Source organism: Bicyclus anynana, chromosome 25 (genome assembly GCF_947172395.1).
Source record: "Bicyclus anynana chromosome 25, ilBicAnyn1.1, whole genome shotgun sequence".
Classification (NCBI taxonomy): Eukaryota; Metazoa; Arthropoda; class Insecta; order Lepidoptera; family Nymphalidae; genus Bicyclus; species Bicyclus anynana.
In genome coordinates this window covers 1,118,318-1,136,231 of record NC_069107.1, presented here as the reverse complement: position 1 = coordinate 1,136,231, position 17,914 = coordinate 1,118,318, and the positions used below count along the sequence as shown (strand labels likewise).

Sequence of the window (17,914 nt, the reverse complement as noted above, 5' to 3'; positions counted from 1 at the left end):
GAACAAAACAGCACATCCATCTTTCGCACATCGCTGTCGCTACAGATTCGTTTCGCGCCATATCGCCAGTTTTTCCCGCGCTAATTACGCCGCGCCGCGAGCGCCGTTTGTGGCGCCCCCGCCGTCGCGGCCCGGCTAATCGCGCCCTGTCGTATTGCGAGCTGCAACACCCTTGCTCTGCGGGGGAGATGATACAACATGTGTTTTATTTCTAAGGTCATAAATGACCACTAGTTTAGTCACGCCGCGAGCGCCGTTTGTGACGCCCCCACCATCGCGGTCCGGCATAGTTCCCTGTTGCAACACCCTTGCTCGGCGGAGGAGATGATACAACATGTGTTTTATTTCTAAGGTCATAAATGACCACTAGTTTAGTCACGCCGCGAGCGCCGTTTGTGACGCCCCCACCATCGCGGTCCGGCATAGTTCCCTGTTGCAACACCCTTGCTCGGCGGGGGAGATGATACAACATGTGTTTTATTTCTAAGGTCATAAATGACCACTAGTTCAGTCACGCCGCGAGCGCCGTTTGTGACGCCCCCGCCGTCGCGGCTCGGCTAATCGCGCCCTGTCGTATTGTGAACTGCAACATCCTTGCTCAGCGGGAGAGATGTCTTATGGGCTTGCTATTGCACGAGTAGCGTGGTCAAATGGCCACGATGATCATCCTGCTGTATATCATACCGTTTATCCTGCCCAGCACTCCCCATTTTATCGGTTGAACGCGAATCATAGGACTAGTTCGGGGCGTCGCGATTATTTATTGAACGCTGTTTGTGGCGCCCCTGCCGTTGTACCCAGGCCAGGCCAGGCTAATCGCGCTCTGTCGTATTGCGAGTTACACAACCCTTACTGTGCGGGGGAGAGTATACTTTTATACGATCACTGTTGATCTCTAGTCAGCAGTCTATACTGCACCGTGAGCGCCATTTCTGGCGCCCCTCCGTCGTAGTCCGGTTTATCGCACCCTGTCGTATCGCGAGCTACATCACCCACGCTTCGCAGTATGCCTAGCAAGCGACAAGTGAAGAGCGACTAGCGACAAGTAACATCGCGTCCTAACGCAATTAAAAAGCGGTATTTCCGGTTTTGCTGATATTGGTTGAAATTTGTCTATTTCTCTACACGAGATCTGTCGTATGTCGCATGTTAGACATGCAGGGGAGATGTTTAACAGTTTAGATCACAAGATGTCTTACTTATAACTAAAATTATCAATGACCACAAGTTCAATACCTTCCATTTCGCGAACGACGCTGTCACCGTTGCAGCCCAACTAATAGCGTCGTATTTCGAGTAGGTAACGCAACCTAAATTATAATGTAACTAAATGGTCACCAATGCGCCTGACCAAGTGAAACCCACTCTCCATGGTTCCACGAATGTGGTAGGAGGAATGGCGACGGATACTGAGGCTTTCCACCACACACAAATGAAGTAACGATAAAGAAGAAGATAACTAAAATTAATCAGAATTAAAAGCTCTATATCCTCTCGCAGGCGTGTTGCTCTATGAGTGCCACAGACGTAGCCGAATGACGGTCTCTCTTAATGACAAAACTAAACTTAATATCCGAATGCCTGTACGGGATGGTTTTATAGTTCGACTACAAAAATAATCTTTTGTAAGTCGAACTTTTAGAAACATTGTTAGTTAAACTATGCTTAAATATACATAAATAGTAGGTACCTATTTCATTTGGTGTAACAGCCTATTTTAACCCCCTATTGGACCAGAGCGCCCGCCGTATAGAAGAGGAAATATGGAGCATAGACCCATCACGTTTGGTGACATGAGGATATTTTGTCTTATCTAAATTAGTTGGGGGGGGGGGGGGGGGGGGGGCAGTGGTATTCGCGGTGGATTTACAAGACGGAGGTCCTGGGTTCGATCCCCGGCTGGACCGATTGATTTTCTTAATAGGTCCAGGTCTGGCTGGTTGGAGGCTTCGGCCGTGGCTACCACCCTACCGACAGACGTACCGCAAAGCGATTTAGCATTACGGTACGATGTCGTGTAGAAACCTATAGGGGTGTGAATTTTCATCCTCCTCCTAACAAGTTATCATCACTTACCATCAGGTGAGATTGTAGTCAAGGGCTAACTTGTAAACAATAAAACACACTTAACCAGGGAAGAGATTCCTTTTTTTGACTTTCGTCTACTCTGCAGTTTTTTCCCAGAAAGGACCAAATTAATTAAGAGATTATGGATTACATTTTACTAAATTTTGATTAGGCGGCTGTAGTTCGTGGACCCTATAATATGCTTTTACATCTTTCTAGTACTAAGTCACTGAGTTAGACTGTGGATGGAAAGATGGATAGACAGTTATGGTCTAACTATAAGGGTTCCTCGTTGAGAATGGAACCCTTTTAAAAAAACATGAAAAAAAAAAGTAAAGTTTTTCAAAATTATTTTATTATTGTCCTTTATTTTTAACAATCTTTTTAGATGTTTTAATTAAACTATTTGCATTGTCATTCAACTGTTGGAAGAATGCTTTGGATGTTTTCAGAGATTTGCCGTTAGCTTCCACCGCCTTGGTTGTGTTTCTCTGTTCTGTGACCTTGGTGACTTGGCCCTTCTTCCTCTGGAACTGCTTCTTTTTCCTTCTCTCCCTGTTTTTGTCTGTCTGTGTCCTCTCTTCTTTGCTCATCAGATCACCTGAAATTAATAAGTTTTAATAATTTAGTTTCTATACAAATATTACAAGTAAAATTTTAAAGGAGACACCAGCATGTTGCAGAAAAAAAATTAAGAATTATTGTATAATAAATTAATATCACCAAAAATAACTAGAATTCACAATTGCAAAAATTTTTGAAGTGTGTTTTTTTTTTAAATTTTGCTTGTCCCATATCTTAACTATGAAACTGTCAATAAAATCGACCAGTCTAAAACTAATAATATTATGTAATTAGGACATTGGTATCTATTAAATCTGACGGTTAGTGAGTGAAATGTACCTGATATTTCAAAAATGAAGAAATTATCCTTCAGTATATCTAATTATCCTACAGTATGAGTCTAAATCTATACAAACAAACAAAATCCATACAAGTAAAAATCATTCTTAATTTTACAACATGCAAAAATTTGAAACAAAAATAAATCACCTTTCCGTTTCCTCTTAACTTCCTCCGGAGCAAGTAACGCTGCATCACTTGTGGCTACCGGTGCCACTTCCTCCATAGAAATGGCTGGTGTATTGCTAACAATCTTGACCTCCGCTTGAGCAGCCTTCGGAGTATAATGGTAGTGGCACAACGCATCTAGCTTTGAGAATAGTTTAGACATGGCTTCACGTATTTCCTTATGAACTTCTGGTTCATTCTCCTCTTCTATTTGACCGGATGACGCTTGTTTCTGCTTTAAATACTCGCTCTCGTAAACTTGTGCCAAGCTTAATTTGCTCTTTGATTGGTCGAGGACTTCAGGTTTCTTGAACATTAGTTGGTCGTCCACTGGCTTTTCTTTTTTGACAACGTCATCCCAAGCTTTGTCTTTTACCCTTTGTCGTATTAACCCTTCTAATGTTACAGTGGTTTGCTCAGTTATTATCGGCGGTGGACGAGTTGTCAAATCAAAGTCAAGAACCTCTTCTAGTAATGAGTTCTGTGGTCGCTTCAATGCGTCAATCTCACCTTTCAATTGCCATGGAGCTTCGGTTAATGTTTTCTCTTCCAATTTTGAAATCTGTTGTTTTAACCTCTGCTGCCTTAATTCAAAATCTGACTTCTTTTCATCTTTTTCTACACTTTTTGTGTTTTGGGTTGCAACTTCACTATTGTCATCAGATTGACTGTCGTCAGACTCAGGTTGAGCAAACCTTACTTTTTTATCTGGTTTTTTGTAATCTACCTCCATATCAATGTTTTCATCATTTTCACTAGCTATGTCTCCATTGTCACTCGCTTCATCGTTACTTTCATTAAAGAAATCAGTATACATCATTTCCTTACCCCCATCCTCTTCTGTACCCTCGCTGTCTAAATCCTCAAACATATCTATTGATTCTTCATCATCGCTACTTGGCTTTTTCTTACCTTCCATTTTCTCTTCGTTAAGCAAAAACGTCTCCATGTCTTGCAATTTAAAGAACTGATCATCAACTATAGAGGTCTTACCTTTCTTTGTCTTACTTTTATTAATTTTGTTTACAGTTTTTCTTGTGCTCATATTTTTGTTGGCATTTTCAGTATCTGATATGATATCATTCTGTAATTCAGACGTTTCATCTTCATCTTCTTCTGATTCTAAAGCCTTCTCCTCTTCAGGGAACTTCACAGGGAACGTCAGATCATTTTTTTCAGACATACAGTTAGCGACGTCCCATACAAACTGGTCCCAGCGTTGGGAATTTTGCAACTCGATTTGCTGCCATATTTGTTCCTCGTCGAAGTCATTCACGATAATTTTCTGCAAAGCCTGATCCGTTTTTGACTTACCGAGCTGCTCCTGTGATTTCGTGAAGTCGTACAAACTTTTAACCAAGTTTTTAAGGTCATCTTTTATATCATTTTGTACGGTTAAATACTTCACCGGTTTCTCCGTGAGTGCGTTAAAACTTTCGAGCATTTTCTCCATCTTTACAAGTGCCATATTTATGTGGTAAATAATGTATCATTCGTACAAAACAAGGTGTTTTAAAAATAAAATAAACACGAGGTTTGGTTTAGTTAGTTTAGTTTAGTTGGGTTTCGAACTTGTCCCACGATTTTTTGACATCTGACAACTGACTATGTCAAATACACATTCATTTCCATTCCATTCTGTTATCACGTAGCCAGACTCTCCGTCTAACGGTCCAACTCCCTCCTTGTTTTTAATATCTGTGGGATATATTTTTGGGGTTTTGAATGGATGTTGCTTGTAGTCTGCCGTGCTTGTGTTCATTTTGAAAATGTAAAAATAGGAAGTTGATTTCAGTAATTTCATTAATTAATTTCAGTGAAAAATTGATCACTTTTTTTGATTAACACAGATAATTTCAGTCATTTTTCAATCATTGACATATGTCAACTTGTATAAGATAACCTATGGTCGTTCAATCTGTGGTTCAATCATCGTTCTATAATTTGTGACAAGATTTTTTTTTTTGGTCGAGTGTAGACTTTATAAAGTGATCTGTGACTTTAGCCAAGGTTCCACAATAGAAGTTCCTTCAATAATTTTTCGTTTATATAAATAACACATGAACAAAAACAAATTAAAAGCAAAGTGTACAAAGTAAATTAGCTACTAATCGTAGCTTCAAGACAGAGGGATCCAAGTGACAATAGCAAAGGAAGCTATTCATCCAAAGAAACCATAGGTATGTTGTAAGAAAAGAAATGCATGATCTGAATTCTGAAAGTAATGGCTGAACTTAACATTTTCTAGTCCAATGAACATCGAGCTTGCACTATACGCTTTAGTTTGAAGATCATTTCACGGTAATTCTTTATTCTTCCGCCCACTAGCAATGTTAAAACCAGTTCAAAATGCCAAGTACTTGATAATGATCTGAAGTGAAAGGTTCAGTTTGTATTTGCTCCGCGCATTTGTGACTATATCAATATTCATTAGTGATAAATAAACCTCATTTATTGAGAGGTAAAATTCATTTGGAACTTTTTTATCCATACTAATATCATAATGCCAAAGTGAGTTTGTATAATTGGTATTTCATGTATTCACGTTTTATATACTCGAACAATCATGAGCATACATTTGTCAGGGGTTCAGAACATTTCTTCAAAGTTAAAAATCTGAGAGATTATTTGTGGAGTAGCCACAGGTAGTACTCAGTAACTCATTGTTACTTAACTAAATTTTATTATGAATTATGATCCATCATCAATGGCTGTCTAGTGATGAGTAGGCTTGTATCCAGCAAATTCCTACTCAATTTTACAGTATAGGTCTTAGTTTAGATTATTAGGTTGTGTGGGCTGTGGTGACACCTGATCTGTGATTCCAGCTGAAAATCAGAGCTGCATGACTTATTATTAAAAGAGCTGAATCACAAAAGTAACTATGTAGCTCTTGTGGGCCTACTTAAACCATAATAATGAAAAAACTTCATCTACGGGCAATTTGTATTTTGTAGAAACTATACTATAAAAAATAAATGAATCCCTAGATGAGTTGCTACACAGACACACAGTCAGATGGATGGACGGACAGACAGATGGACATAGCGAGAGTATAAGGGTGTCCTTGTGAACTACCAAACCCTAAAAATTATTAAACAAATAGTTAAAAAGATTAGTATGCCTCTTGCAACCACTTCTGCTGAATATAAACTAATCACAGACATCATAGTTTTTGTGTGAAATTTTTGAAGTCAGTCTTATTTGTATTTAGGTTGTGATGGAGGCACCTGATCCAATGGAGCTGAAGTATAGCACAGGCAATGACGTAGGAGGACTGGAGTTGTGCATCGTCTGCGGAGACAGGGCTTCTGGCAGACACTACGGTGCCATTAGCTGTGAAGGTATTACAGTTTCAGTAGAATCTGACTAGTCTGCTACTAATATAACTAACTGGATGATGCTGATGAATATGCTCTTATTAATTGATTATGAAACACTGCTAAAACTCACATGATACAATGTCGGAGTATGCCTAAGTAGTTTCAAACCCATATCGAGCACTTATCTACTCATCACTGAGTTCTTGCAACGCGATACAATCCAAACATTTCGGATAACACAATAGTTTCAATTCTGAAATTTTAGAATATGCTCTTATTAGGCATAGATGATCTGGCGAAAGCAGCATAGGAAAAAGTTTGAAAACTCGACCTGTTTAAAGAGACCATATTGAGATGTTGAGATTGAGACTCAACCCCATTATGATTTGATAGTTATTTCAAGTAGACGGTGTAAATATATCAATCATTAACAGCTGATGGACGTCCACTGCTAGACATGGGCCTCTTGCATGGATATGGACCAATCATCAGTCTCGAGCTGCCTGAATCTAGCGGTCCCCCGCAACCCACTTGATGTTGTCGAACCACCTAGTGGGGGATTGACCAACACTACTTTCCAGTACAGGGTCGCCATTCCAGGTTCTTGGCAATCAATGTCCATTGTCTCTTTCAATTATATGCCCTGCCCATTGCCACTTTAGCTTTGCAACTCGCTGAGCTATGTCAGTAACTTTGGTTCATTTGCGGATCTCCTCATTTCTGATATGATCATGCAGAGAAACCCTGAACATAACTTGCTCAATTGCCCACTAAATGACTTTGAGCCTTTTAATGAGGCCCATCGAGATCAAGTCTCTGATCTGCAGTCGGTCATCACTAGCAACATGGACTGTTCAAAGACTTTTGCTTTCAGGCACTGAACTTGGGACGTAAAGATTTCGCACAGTGTCTCGAAGGCTGCCTAGCTGAGCTGATTTTGATGTATATCAGTAACTTTGGTTAAATATAATATTAAAATGAAATTTCAGGTTGCAAGGGGTTCTTCAAGCGTTCGATCCGCAAGAAGCTGGGCTACCAGTGCCGTGGTACCATGAACTGCGAGGTGACGAAGCACCACCGCAACCGGTGCCAGTACTGCCGCCTGCAGAAGTGTTTGGCTTGCGGCATGCGGAGCGACTGTGAGTGTCTGATGTGTTTCCATTCATGAGCTGAGGATGACCATGGATCATCACTGACAGATTGTAAGGCACCGGACCATATTGTAACAGCATTGTTACAATGGGTTAGTGGGCTTACAGTGATAATGCAATCTAAGATGGAAGCGGGCTAACTTGTTAGGAGGAGGATGAAAATCCACACCTCCTTTAGTTTCTACACGGCATCGTACCGGAACGCTAAATCGCTTGGCGGTAAATCTTTGCCCGTAGGGTGGTAACTAACCACGGCCGATGCCTCCCACCAGCCAAAATCCGACGAACCCATGCGACAACGTCACCCAGGTCCGACAAAATACTCTTTACGTACGTTTCACCCCAAAACCAGAGCATCCTCAGGTCAGGAGATGTTGACTGTACAACGTGCAATTGCAAAAGAGTAAAATTTGAAGAGAGTCAACATATCCTGAGGATGCTGCTGCCAATATTATTGTGAACTAAAAATGGCTGAGAACCACACCAACAAAATTGGGACCAACAGCCTAACATGCTCTCAGAGGCAAGTGGATGTAGCTACACAAAATTCCCAATTACAGACTGAGAATTTTAACTGAAAATTTCTTAAAAGAAAGAAAAGTTCAGTAAGTATTCGATGACCCCACCCAGGATTCGAACTCAGGACCTCCTGACCCGAAGCCACATAGGATAACCATTGAATCGGTGAGGCAGTCAGTTAAGTTGAAGTATGCAATACCGAGCAGTAATTCTTGCACTGTGTGGACAGCGGTCCAACACGAGAGGAAGCCGATCGTGGACAAGGCGAAGGGCGACGGGCGCGACCACGAGCGCCAGGCCGCCTACTCCAAGCTGCTGGGGCTCGCGGGGCAGGCGCAGGCGCAGGTATGGCCTGCATCTTCTGCTTCTGGCTATTTAACCATTAAAACTAGGCCTGTTAATTAAGTATTAATAGGCTAGTAGACACTTTTTTTTAAATATACTGTAGCCGAAACCAATGAGTACCCGATGTAAACAAACCATAAATCATGATAAATAGGGTTGACACATATTCAATTATAAAAAATATCGTGTTTTGAACACCATTTCACGTTTAAACAATAAAGTTTTACTTCGACTCTATAGTCTATAATATAACTAAACCGTCAATGATGTAAAACATAGCAAATTATGCTTAAAACAAAAGTTATAATCCGTTTTATTAATATTAAATATCTGACAGCCCTATAAGTTAGTTTAAATCACAGGTTCTAAACATTTGGATTATTTTTAATCAATCGACCAATTGAAGTATGCTAAACGTAAACGATACAACACCATTGACGTTGTGTGTTTTTTGTATTTAGCCATATTATATTGGTAGTGTAACCTTACTAAATTAAAAAGCTCTCAGTACCTGAGAATCGGCTAACACGTCATGTTTAAAAAGAACCTGTCTGTGCTGCCAATTCGAAAATTTCAGTACTGTAAAGTCAGTCAGTTGTCTTTTTATATATTTACTAGCGGGACCCCGTCAATCTTCGCTTTGACTCATTCCCTGTCTTATTCTACTCCTACAACTACCCTATCATTACCTCATTACCTGTGTACCATCTGTGTACTTTATCATTGTGTGTATCTTCTTAACACTGAACGAAGTTTTCAAATCGGTTCAACAGTTTCGGAGCTTATGCATTACATACAAACAATCAAATCTTTTCTTTTAATAATATTAGTATAGATATATACAAATATATAATTAAAAACCTTTACATTATTTTATTAATTTCAAGTATTTTTAAGTAATTTCCAGTAGGTACTTACATACATAATGATAATAATATTTTAATAGAGACCAATAGTTAGTCAACACCTGCCTGTCATTGGTTGCTAAGCAACGGTTTGTTAGTAAACGGTATTCGTTGGATTCGGCTATAGTATAGATTCTAAGATTTATGCTATAGGTTAACGAATGCGTAAATGTATTTTTATGTTGTCTATATTTATAGGGTAGGGATAAGTTAGGGGTAGGGTAGGGATAGGGAAGAAGTGCACGGGTCCGCTAGTATTTGTATAGATTTGGAATACAAAATATACATGCCATTGTATGAGGCCCATACTGACGTTGGTGTACCTCGCAGATAAACCCGAAGGAGGAGCCGAGCGACGCGTTCGGCGCGGTGTCGCCCGCCGCGCCCGCGCTCAACTTCGCCTTCGCCGCCGCCGTCGCCTGCGGTATCAACAAAGGGAACCCGGGTGAGGGTTCATTGTATTCTATATAATTCTTTAACAGTGTTTTGCCATGATGCTAAATACTGTTAGATGCGCATCAAAAATGAGACGCTCAAAAGTGGAAATTTCGACATCTCAAAATACAAATACAAATACAAATTCTGTATTTGCTGAATACATCCAAATATAATACAATGCATTCGACCATCTCTGGCATGCAAATTAAATTAAAGTCTAAGAACAATTTACATTTACATTAGTATAAAAATTCATTCACCGAATAAAAGCTAATCTAACAACCACAAGAAAAGATTTTTTTTAAATTGATTTAGAGGTTGTTGACGTAAGTTTGGAAGCAACTTGTTATATATTTTTATACACATAGCATAGCTGTTTTTGTGGAAAAATGCCGTATTGGGTTATCAATGTTAGTTGTGGTCAACAACGAACGTTATTTAAACAAATAATACCTAAATATCGTCTACAATGTCGAGTTGTGTGTTCAGGAAGTGTAAAAACTATATTCATAAATACATAATGGAATTAAAAACAAAATTGTGCATGTGTGCGCTCAGTTTTGTAGCCTATTTTTCGGATCACTTTTTGCGGTGATTTTGTAAGGAAAAAAAACATCGTGAGGAAACCTGCATACGTGCGTGCGTGTGTGAAGTAGCCAATCCGCATTGGGTCAGCGTTGTGGACTATTGGCCTAACTTCTCTCATTCTGAGAGGAGACTCGTGCTTAGCAGAGACCCGAATATGGGTTGATAATGATGATGATGATGAAATATCATCTGTCCCCAGTGTCCCCATACCTGGGCGCGGGTGCCCCCGGGGACGTGGAGGGCGCGCGGCGGCAGCAGCTCATGCTGCAGACGCAGCTCGCCAAGAACCTCTTCAAGATGGGACAGTTCGGTGAGTGCTAAATATTCCACAGGGTCATAGAAAATAACTAGCGGACTTTAAAATGGTTTAACACTTGAAACCTTTCAACCATTTTAATTTATGTACCGTGAGAATACGGGAATAAAATATAGCCTAGGAAATTCACAAATAACGTGGCTTTCACGTGGTAGAAGAATTTTTGAAATCGGTTTACCAGAGATACACAAGTAACGCTTCAAAAGTAAACATGATCCATGTGACGCTGATGTGGTAAATCTGATTTGTGGCCTTCATAAATTCAGCAGTCTATCGAACACACATTATCATAGAGGTCGCGCTCTCAAATAAATATGAAACCTCAAAACATAAATAGTAAAATAGTTTCTTTATCAAACTGACTGATTAAGAAAAATTCAATATATAAATATCACGTGTTTGTCCTTCAAAATGGCTCTATTGATTTTAGTGCAATCTGTTTTGTATATTCTGTGGGCAAAAATAATGTATATACAGAATTCTATCACCCGTTCTTTAATCGATGTTTTATAATTTTTTGTATAAAAGAGATTATCTGCCTTCCGAACCGGTTGTAGATAGAAATATTCAACTGACATTTCAAAAGTGCTTGTAAACTTTTCATTTTATACGGCAAAACATTTGCCATCAGCTAGTCATTATTATAGTTAGAATATCTATAACAGAAAAGCTGTGATAGCCCTGTGGATATGACCTCTGCCTCTGATTCTGGAGAGTTCGAATCTGATATGGGGCATGCACCTCCAAATTTTCAGTTGTGTGTATTTTTAAATACACCGTTTGAGACATGTAAGTCTCAAATGGTGAAGGAAAAACATTGTGAGGAAACCTGCATACCTGAGAATTTTCTTAATTCTCTGCGTATGTGAAGTCTGCCAATCCGCATTGGGCCAGCGTGATGGACTATTGGCCTAACCCCTATCATTCTGAGATTCCAGCTCAGCAGTGAGTGAATATGGGTTGATAATGTTGATCTATAACAGCCCTGATAGCTTGAGGTGTTGTGTGCAGGCGCAATCAACGAGTACTTCCAGTCGGCGTACGGCGCCACTCCGCCCGACGTGCCGCTGGCGTCGCTGCACGCGGCCGACGCGCAGCAGAACGATGGTCAGTTTTTTACACGCTTATATTAGCTTCACACGTAACTATAAATGTAAGAAAATCTTGGAATCTTAATTTAGGATGAAATTTTGTACACGCTTTGAGTTCTGTTGACTATACATGACTAGAACGTCATTACAAATCCAATATGGCGGACAGGCTATTTGAAATGCACCCCCACAATATGGGTATCAAGCGTGTTTTTTAGTTTTTTGAACTATTCATGTTATTTATTATATAATACCCTTTTTAAAAAACAGGCTTAAATTGTTTAAATATCCTTCAATTAGATCGTAATTTTTTTCAGACTTTATATATTGAACTTTTGAAAGTTTATATGTTACCTGTGGCAAAGTTTGTTTACTATTTTTCGCCTTTATTTTTTTTTATTTTAAATCATAATTTTTAATAATTACATCGAATCATTACTTTTTTGTATTAATTTAGTTTAATAGTGTTTATATTGACATTGTTAAAAATTAAAAAAAAAGAGTTAATAAATAAATGAGAGATAAAAATACATCAAAAGAATAGTAACCATATCTGTATTTAATGAGATTTTAGGAAAATTATGAGTCGAAGCATTTAGATCGATCATGACAATGCAGGTGAAGAGGTCGGCATACTGAGCACAGCGGAGAGTCTCCAGCTGCCGCTGCAGCTGCCGGCCGGGTGCCCGCCAGCCCCGCTGCGGCTGCACGCCGCGTGCGAGGCGGGCGCGCGCCTGCTGGCCGCCTGCGCGCGCTGGGTGCTGGCGCTGCCCGCCGCCAACGCTCTGTCGTATGTATAACTACTTTTTGGAATGCTCTCCCAGCTTCCGTTTTCCCTACACCTACAATATGGGTATCTTCAGGTCAAGAGTGAATGGCATCTTCTAGGCAAGCGTGTTCCATCATAGGCTGCATTAATTGCAGCTAAGCGCTCGCTTATACATAAAAAAAAACTATGGCTTCAGTCGGATTGTTCAATTACATTCTTATATTTAATTGAGGGCTGCGTGGCGAAGTGGGTAGTGACCCTGCTTTCTGCATCCACGGCCGTGGGTTCGATTCCCACAACTGGAAAATATTTGTGTGATGAACATGGGTGTTTTCCAGTGTCTGTGTGTATTTATACATTATATAAGTATTTATATGCAGTATATAATTGTATATTAATATTATAATATCAACTATCTTTGCACCCATAACACAAGCTACTTTGTATGCTTACTTTGGGGCTAGATAGTGATGTGTATTGTTTAAGTATATTTATTTATTATTTATATTTAATTAGCAAACAACTATGGTTTCATCCGCGTAGTTCCTGTATCCCTAGGAATACGGGAATAAAATATAGCCTATATTCATCAATCATCATCAGGCATGATGTAGCATTCAAAGCTTGGCAAGTTCCTTGGTGATAGTCCCATGGTATGCGGGCGACGGGGGCCGTATGACTGTGCGAGTGGGAAATCGTCAGGTGCATCAGTCGTGAGCAGTCATTGTCGACGACTACTCGTATTAAATGACCTGCGACTGTCAAAATAAAACGCACACAACATACATATTCGAAAATGAGTCCGACTACTTTCTATGTTATTAACGACGTTATTTGTCAAGACAACCAAATATCAATATAAATAATATAAAAACGAATAAATATCCATATTATAAAACGGATTTTTTATTTTATATTTATAAGGAAGATTTTTGTTTGTGTCTGTTCCGTTATGCCTCCACTAATTCAACCTTCACGCCATCGATAAAAAACGTTGCACAGGATTTAAGGCAATGGCAACACAGCTTACGTACACTGCTGTCATGCACATCGTAATTATAACTACGATACTACTGTTCATAATTGGTTCATCTCGAAATGACAGCTGTTGTCATAAAACCGGCAGTTCGTTGAAATGGTTAAAATCCAATGCGTCGTCAAAACAAAGAAAAATTCCCTGTACGTGGAGTCAACGAGAGCAGTAGCAGTCCAAGGTACGTCGTGCATTGTTTTGTTATTGTCTGATCTTGTGTAACACGTTATCGTCAAACACCCAACGCGGAGTTTGAAATCCCAGTGTAGCCGGGCCACCAAAGTACGGGTTGATGCAGTGTCCTTTACCTATAACCCTTAAACAATTCCATAGATTCGAGATCCAAGTGACTCTGCTGCGCAAGTGCTGGCCCGAGCTGTTCGTGCTGGGGCTGGCGCGCTGGTCGCAGGCGCTGGGGCTGTCCACGCTGCTGCCGATGCTGTCCAGCCACCTGCAGGCGGAGCTGCGCGAGCGCGCTGACGCCAGGCACCCGCAGCCCGCCCAGCAGACCACACCTGACCTGTCGCATCCTGAGGTAACGTGATCCATGTGACGCTGAGGTAAACGTAATCCATGTGACGCCGAGGTAAACATGATCCATGTGACGCGGAGGTAAACATGATCCACGTTACGCTAAGGTAAACGTGATGTACGTGACACCGCTGCAGTAAACGTGATCCATGTGACGCTGAGGTAAACATGATCCAAGTGACGCTGCGGAGCTAAACGTAAGGCTCATTTTTCAATCGATTTTCAGTTTAGTATGAAAGAATTTCATATAACAAAACAACCTTTGCTGGTTCAACTATTATACTATAGTAATTGTAATAGTTATTTACGGAATATGTCAATTAAATGTATTTTTGATGCAGATAACAATATCAGACTACTCGGACGAGCGCATCGAGGAGGTGTCAGCGATGCTGTGTCGGCTGCACCAGTTCATCGCGCACGCGGAGCAGCTGCGGCTGTCGGACCGCGAGTACGCGCATCTGCGTGCGCTGTGCCTGTTCTCACCAGGTCAGTACTCTGTGCCTGTTCTCACCAGGTCAGTACTCTGTGCCTGTTCTCACCAGGTCAGTAATCAGAGCCTGTTCTCACCAGTCAGTACTCTGTGCCTGTTCTCACCAGGTCAGTAATCAGAGCCTGTTCTCACCAGGTCAGTGCTCTGTGCCTGTTCTCACCAGGTCATTACTCTGTGCCTGTTCTCACCAGGTCAGTACTCTGTGCCAGACACATATTCTTTTTAACAAAAAAATTAATCCTGGCTGAGTTTTGTCGCCGTCATTCTGAGAGGAGACTCGAGCTCAGGCAGTGAGCCGAATATGGGTTGATAATGATGAATGATGCTCTGGTCTCAGACGGCGTGCCCGAGTTCCTGACGCGCAAGCTGCAGGAGTACCAGGCCAGGGTGCTGCGCTCCCTGCGCGCCGCCTGCCAGCCGGACGACGAGAGGGTCGCCACGCTGTTGCTGCGCCTGCCGGTAACGTACCAGCAGCGAGGAGTCTAAACAACCCGATTCCTAGCGGCTTACCTTTTAAAAATCAATTATTTTTGTACATATTCATTAAATTACCAAGTCTGTATTTTTTTTTTTTTGTTATTCTTTACAAGTTAGCCCTTGACTACAATCTCACCTGATGGTAAGTGATGATGCAGTCTAAGATGGAAGCGGGCTAACTTGTTTAGGAGGAGGATGAAAATCCACACCCCTTTTGGTTTCTACACGGCATCGTACCGGAACGCTAAATCGCTTGGCGGTACGTCTTTGCCGGTAGGGTGGTAACTAGCCACGGCCGAAGTCTCCCACCAGCCAGACCTGAACTAATTAAGAAAATCTCAATCTGCCCAGCCGGGGATCGAACCCAGGACCTCCGTTTTGTAAATCCACCGCGCATACCACTGCGCCACGGAGGCCGTCTATATATCTTAGAAACATGCAAATTCGTAAGGAAAAATCCCGAATTTTTTCAAAAATTAAATGAATTGCCACGAAAAAATAAATTACGGAGTGCGCGTAAATTAAACTTAGTACAGCCAAAGTCAAATTTTAAAAATGCACAGTACTGGCCCGCACAAGATGTGCATAAAAATATATAATAAATTATCTAAAACATTAAGGAAAAGGTTAATTTTTATTAACATTAAAAACTTTTTGCTTGAAAAAGTATATTATAAAACTAATGACTTTTTGACCAAAAAATAATAAATCCGCCTCTCTACTTATCTTATCTCATGTTAGGTTAAGTTAAGTTTTACTTTGTAGTTACAACACCCTCACAGGGTTCCATTTGTAAGAATTATTATGACATTTTATCTATGACACGTGTTAAATATTATAATGGAAATGTAACTTAAATGAATAAATAAATAAATGTAATTTACTTTATACTCTCAAAATAGGAACATTACCACAGCATTTCTACAATTTTTAGAATTAACGTCTGCGCGCATGACTAAAAAACACATGATCGAGTTACCTATTACAAAATTTCAGCCTTCGCTACTGTTACCTACCAACGATTTTTAACCGACTTCAGAAAAGGAGGACGTTATTTTTTTTTTCTTTTTTATTTGTTACTATTGGCCTAACGTCTCTCATTCTCAGAGGAGACTCGAGCTCAGCAGTGAGCCGAATATGGGTTTATAATAATGATGATGATGACTCAGATCTATGATCCCTTGAAGCTGTGAAAAAATTACATTTATTCAACTTTATTGTTTTTTTTTTTTTTTTGCAGGTATTACGTACCTTCACGGGTAGTTTCATCGAGGATGTGTTCTTCGTCGGATTCGTCGGCGACGTGAGCATCGACGAAGTTATACCGTACTTACTCAACGCTGAACGTTGATTGGCAAATACTGAATAGGTCGTTGAGTATTTCTCCTCCTTAGTCCCCCCATTTTTAATACCAATATTAGTATTTTTGTATGAAAGAAAGGAGATGTCCGAAATTGGGTCCACTTTTCAAAATGATACAGAAATGAAAAATGTACTAAAAATTTTATAAAGAAGTAAAAAATATTTTTTTTTTAATCGCCAGTACTTTCGGAGCTTGTTACTAAGAAACAAAAATGAGTTAAAAAATGTAGCCTTCATGTTACTCAATTACCTTTTATGTCTTCCAGTGAAAGTCCCATTGAAATCGGGTCAACCGTTCCAAATAGATATAAGCTCAGACAATACAACACACGTGTCTACGTAACTAAAACAAATAACACAATACGTGTGTAACTTTATCCACATAAAAAGAAAACATAGATAGATAACAGCAGCGAAGTGTTCATGCAAGTCGATTCGCGCCGGGTTACCTTTAAAAGTCCATGCATTTTCATTGTACGGTATATGAGAAACCAGAATTTGTATCACTATGACTTCCTTCTCTTTGGGAAAGCTTCCCTTCATCTAAATTCCATCCTTCGCCACTGATAGATAAATATAATAATGATAAATATTGATTTATTAGAAATTTAAATTTTATTCAATTTTACTCCAGTTTCCAGTGTAGTTTATAATAATCAATTTGTAATTTTGTTTATGATTTAGATTGCTTTAAAATATTTTATTAGATAATAATTTTAGAATAAATAAAGATTTAGGTAATATTATTTTGTGTTCATAATAATACAAAGATATTTAGGCGCCTTGTAAACGATCGAAGTATTTGTCGAAACTAATGCGTCAAACAATTTGATAATATGCTGGCTTTGTTTGAAAACTTTTGTCAAACAATTTGATAATATGCCAACTTTGTTCAAAGACTTTTGTCAAACAATTTGATATGCTGGCTTTGTTTGAAGACTTTTGTCAAACAATTTGATATGCTGGCTTTGTTTGAAGACTTTTGTCAAACAATTTGATAATATGTTGGCTTTGTCTGAAGACTTTTGTCAAACATGTTAGATCATTTCCAATGCCTTCTATAATCATATTATATGAATGAAACTACTAAGTTGGTAAGTTGTTAAGTTTAGTTGAAATAATGTTTAAAAACTGCCGTCCAATTGTATTAGAATATACATTATTTTGAACTATACTATTTTTGATGAGAATAATATTAATAAAGATTAGTTTATATACAATGCATATTTGTATAAGTAAAGTATTTTTAAAAACTTTTTGGTTTTATTTCAAAACTGCACTCATCTTTTTCATTCATATTCATATGGCAATTTAATTTAGTCAAGCCAAAATTCATTTATTCTAAAAAAAACCATAGATTTAAGAGTCGGTACAGAGTACAACACATTGCATTTTACGACAGGTTTCATCATAGATTTACGTTCGGTGGGTTTCA

General features: G+C 39.5%; 2 protein-coding genes across 3 annotated transcripts; one reads left to right on the top strand and one right to left on the bottom strand.

The window, feature by feature from the left end:
* Positions 1-2,400: 2,400 nt before the first annotated feature.
* LOC112056205 (U3 small nucleolar ribonucleoprotein protein MPP10) lies at positions 2,401-4,720 on the bottom strand. Its single transcript, XM_024096586.2, has 2 exons — positions 3,121-4,720; positions 2,401-2,668 (listed from the first exon to the last, which is right to left on the bottom strand). The coding sequence occupies exons 1-2, from the start codon at positions 4,604-4,606 to the stop codon at positions 2,424-2,426; spliced, it is 1,731 nt and encodes a 576-aa protein (XP_023952354.2). The 5' UTR covers positions 4,607-4,720; the 3' UTR covers positions 2,401-2,423.
* Positions 4,721-5,121: 401 nt separating this feature from the next.
* Positions 5,122-17,732, top strand: LOC112056206 (nuclear receptor subfamily 2 group C member 2). Of its 2 annotated transcripts, XM_052889280.1 has the most exons (12): positions 5,124-5,318; positions 6,353-6,482; positions 7,451-7,600; positions 8,361-8,476; positions 9,712-9,826; positions 10,607-10,717; positions 11,735-11,830; positions 12,433-12,604; positions 13,950-14,151; positions 14,489-14,636; positions 14,978-15,099; positions 16,358-17,732. In XM_052889280.1, exons 2-12 carry the CDS (start codon positions 6,359-6,361, stop codon positions 16,466-16,468), a joined length of 1,467 nt encoding a protein of 488 aa, XP_052745240.1. In that variant the 5' UTR covers positions 5,124-5,318; positions 6,353-6,358; the 3' UTR covers positions 16,469-17,732. The 2 variants fall into 2 exon arrangements, with proteins under 2 accessions (XP_052745241.1, XP_052745240.1); XM_052889281.1 differs by lacking the exon at positions 14,978-15,099 and having other exon boundaries at positions 5,122-5,318.
* The last annotated feature ends 182 nt before the right edge of the window (positions 17,733-17,914 follow it).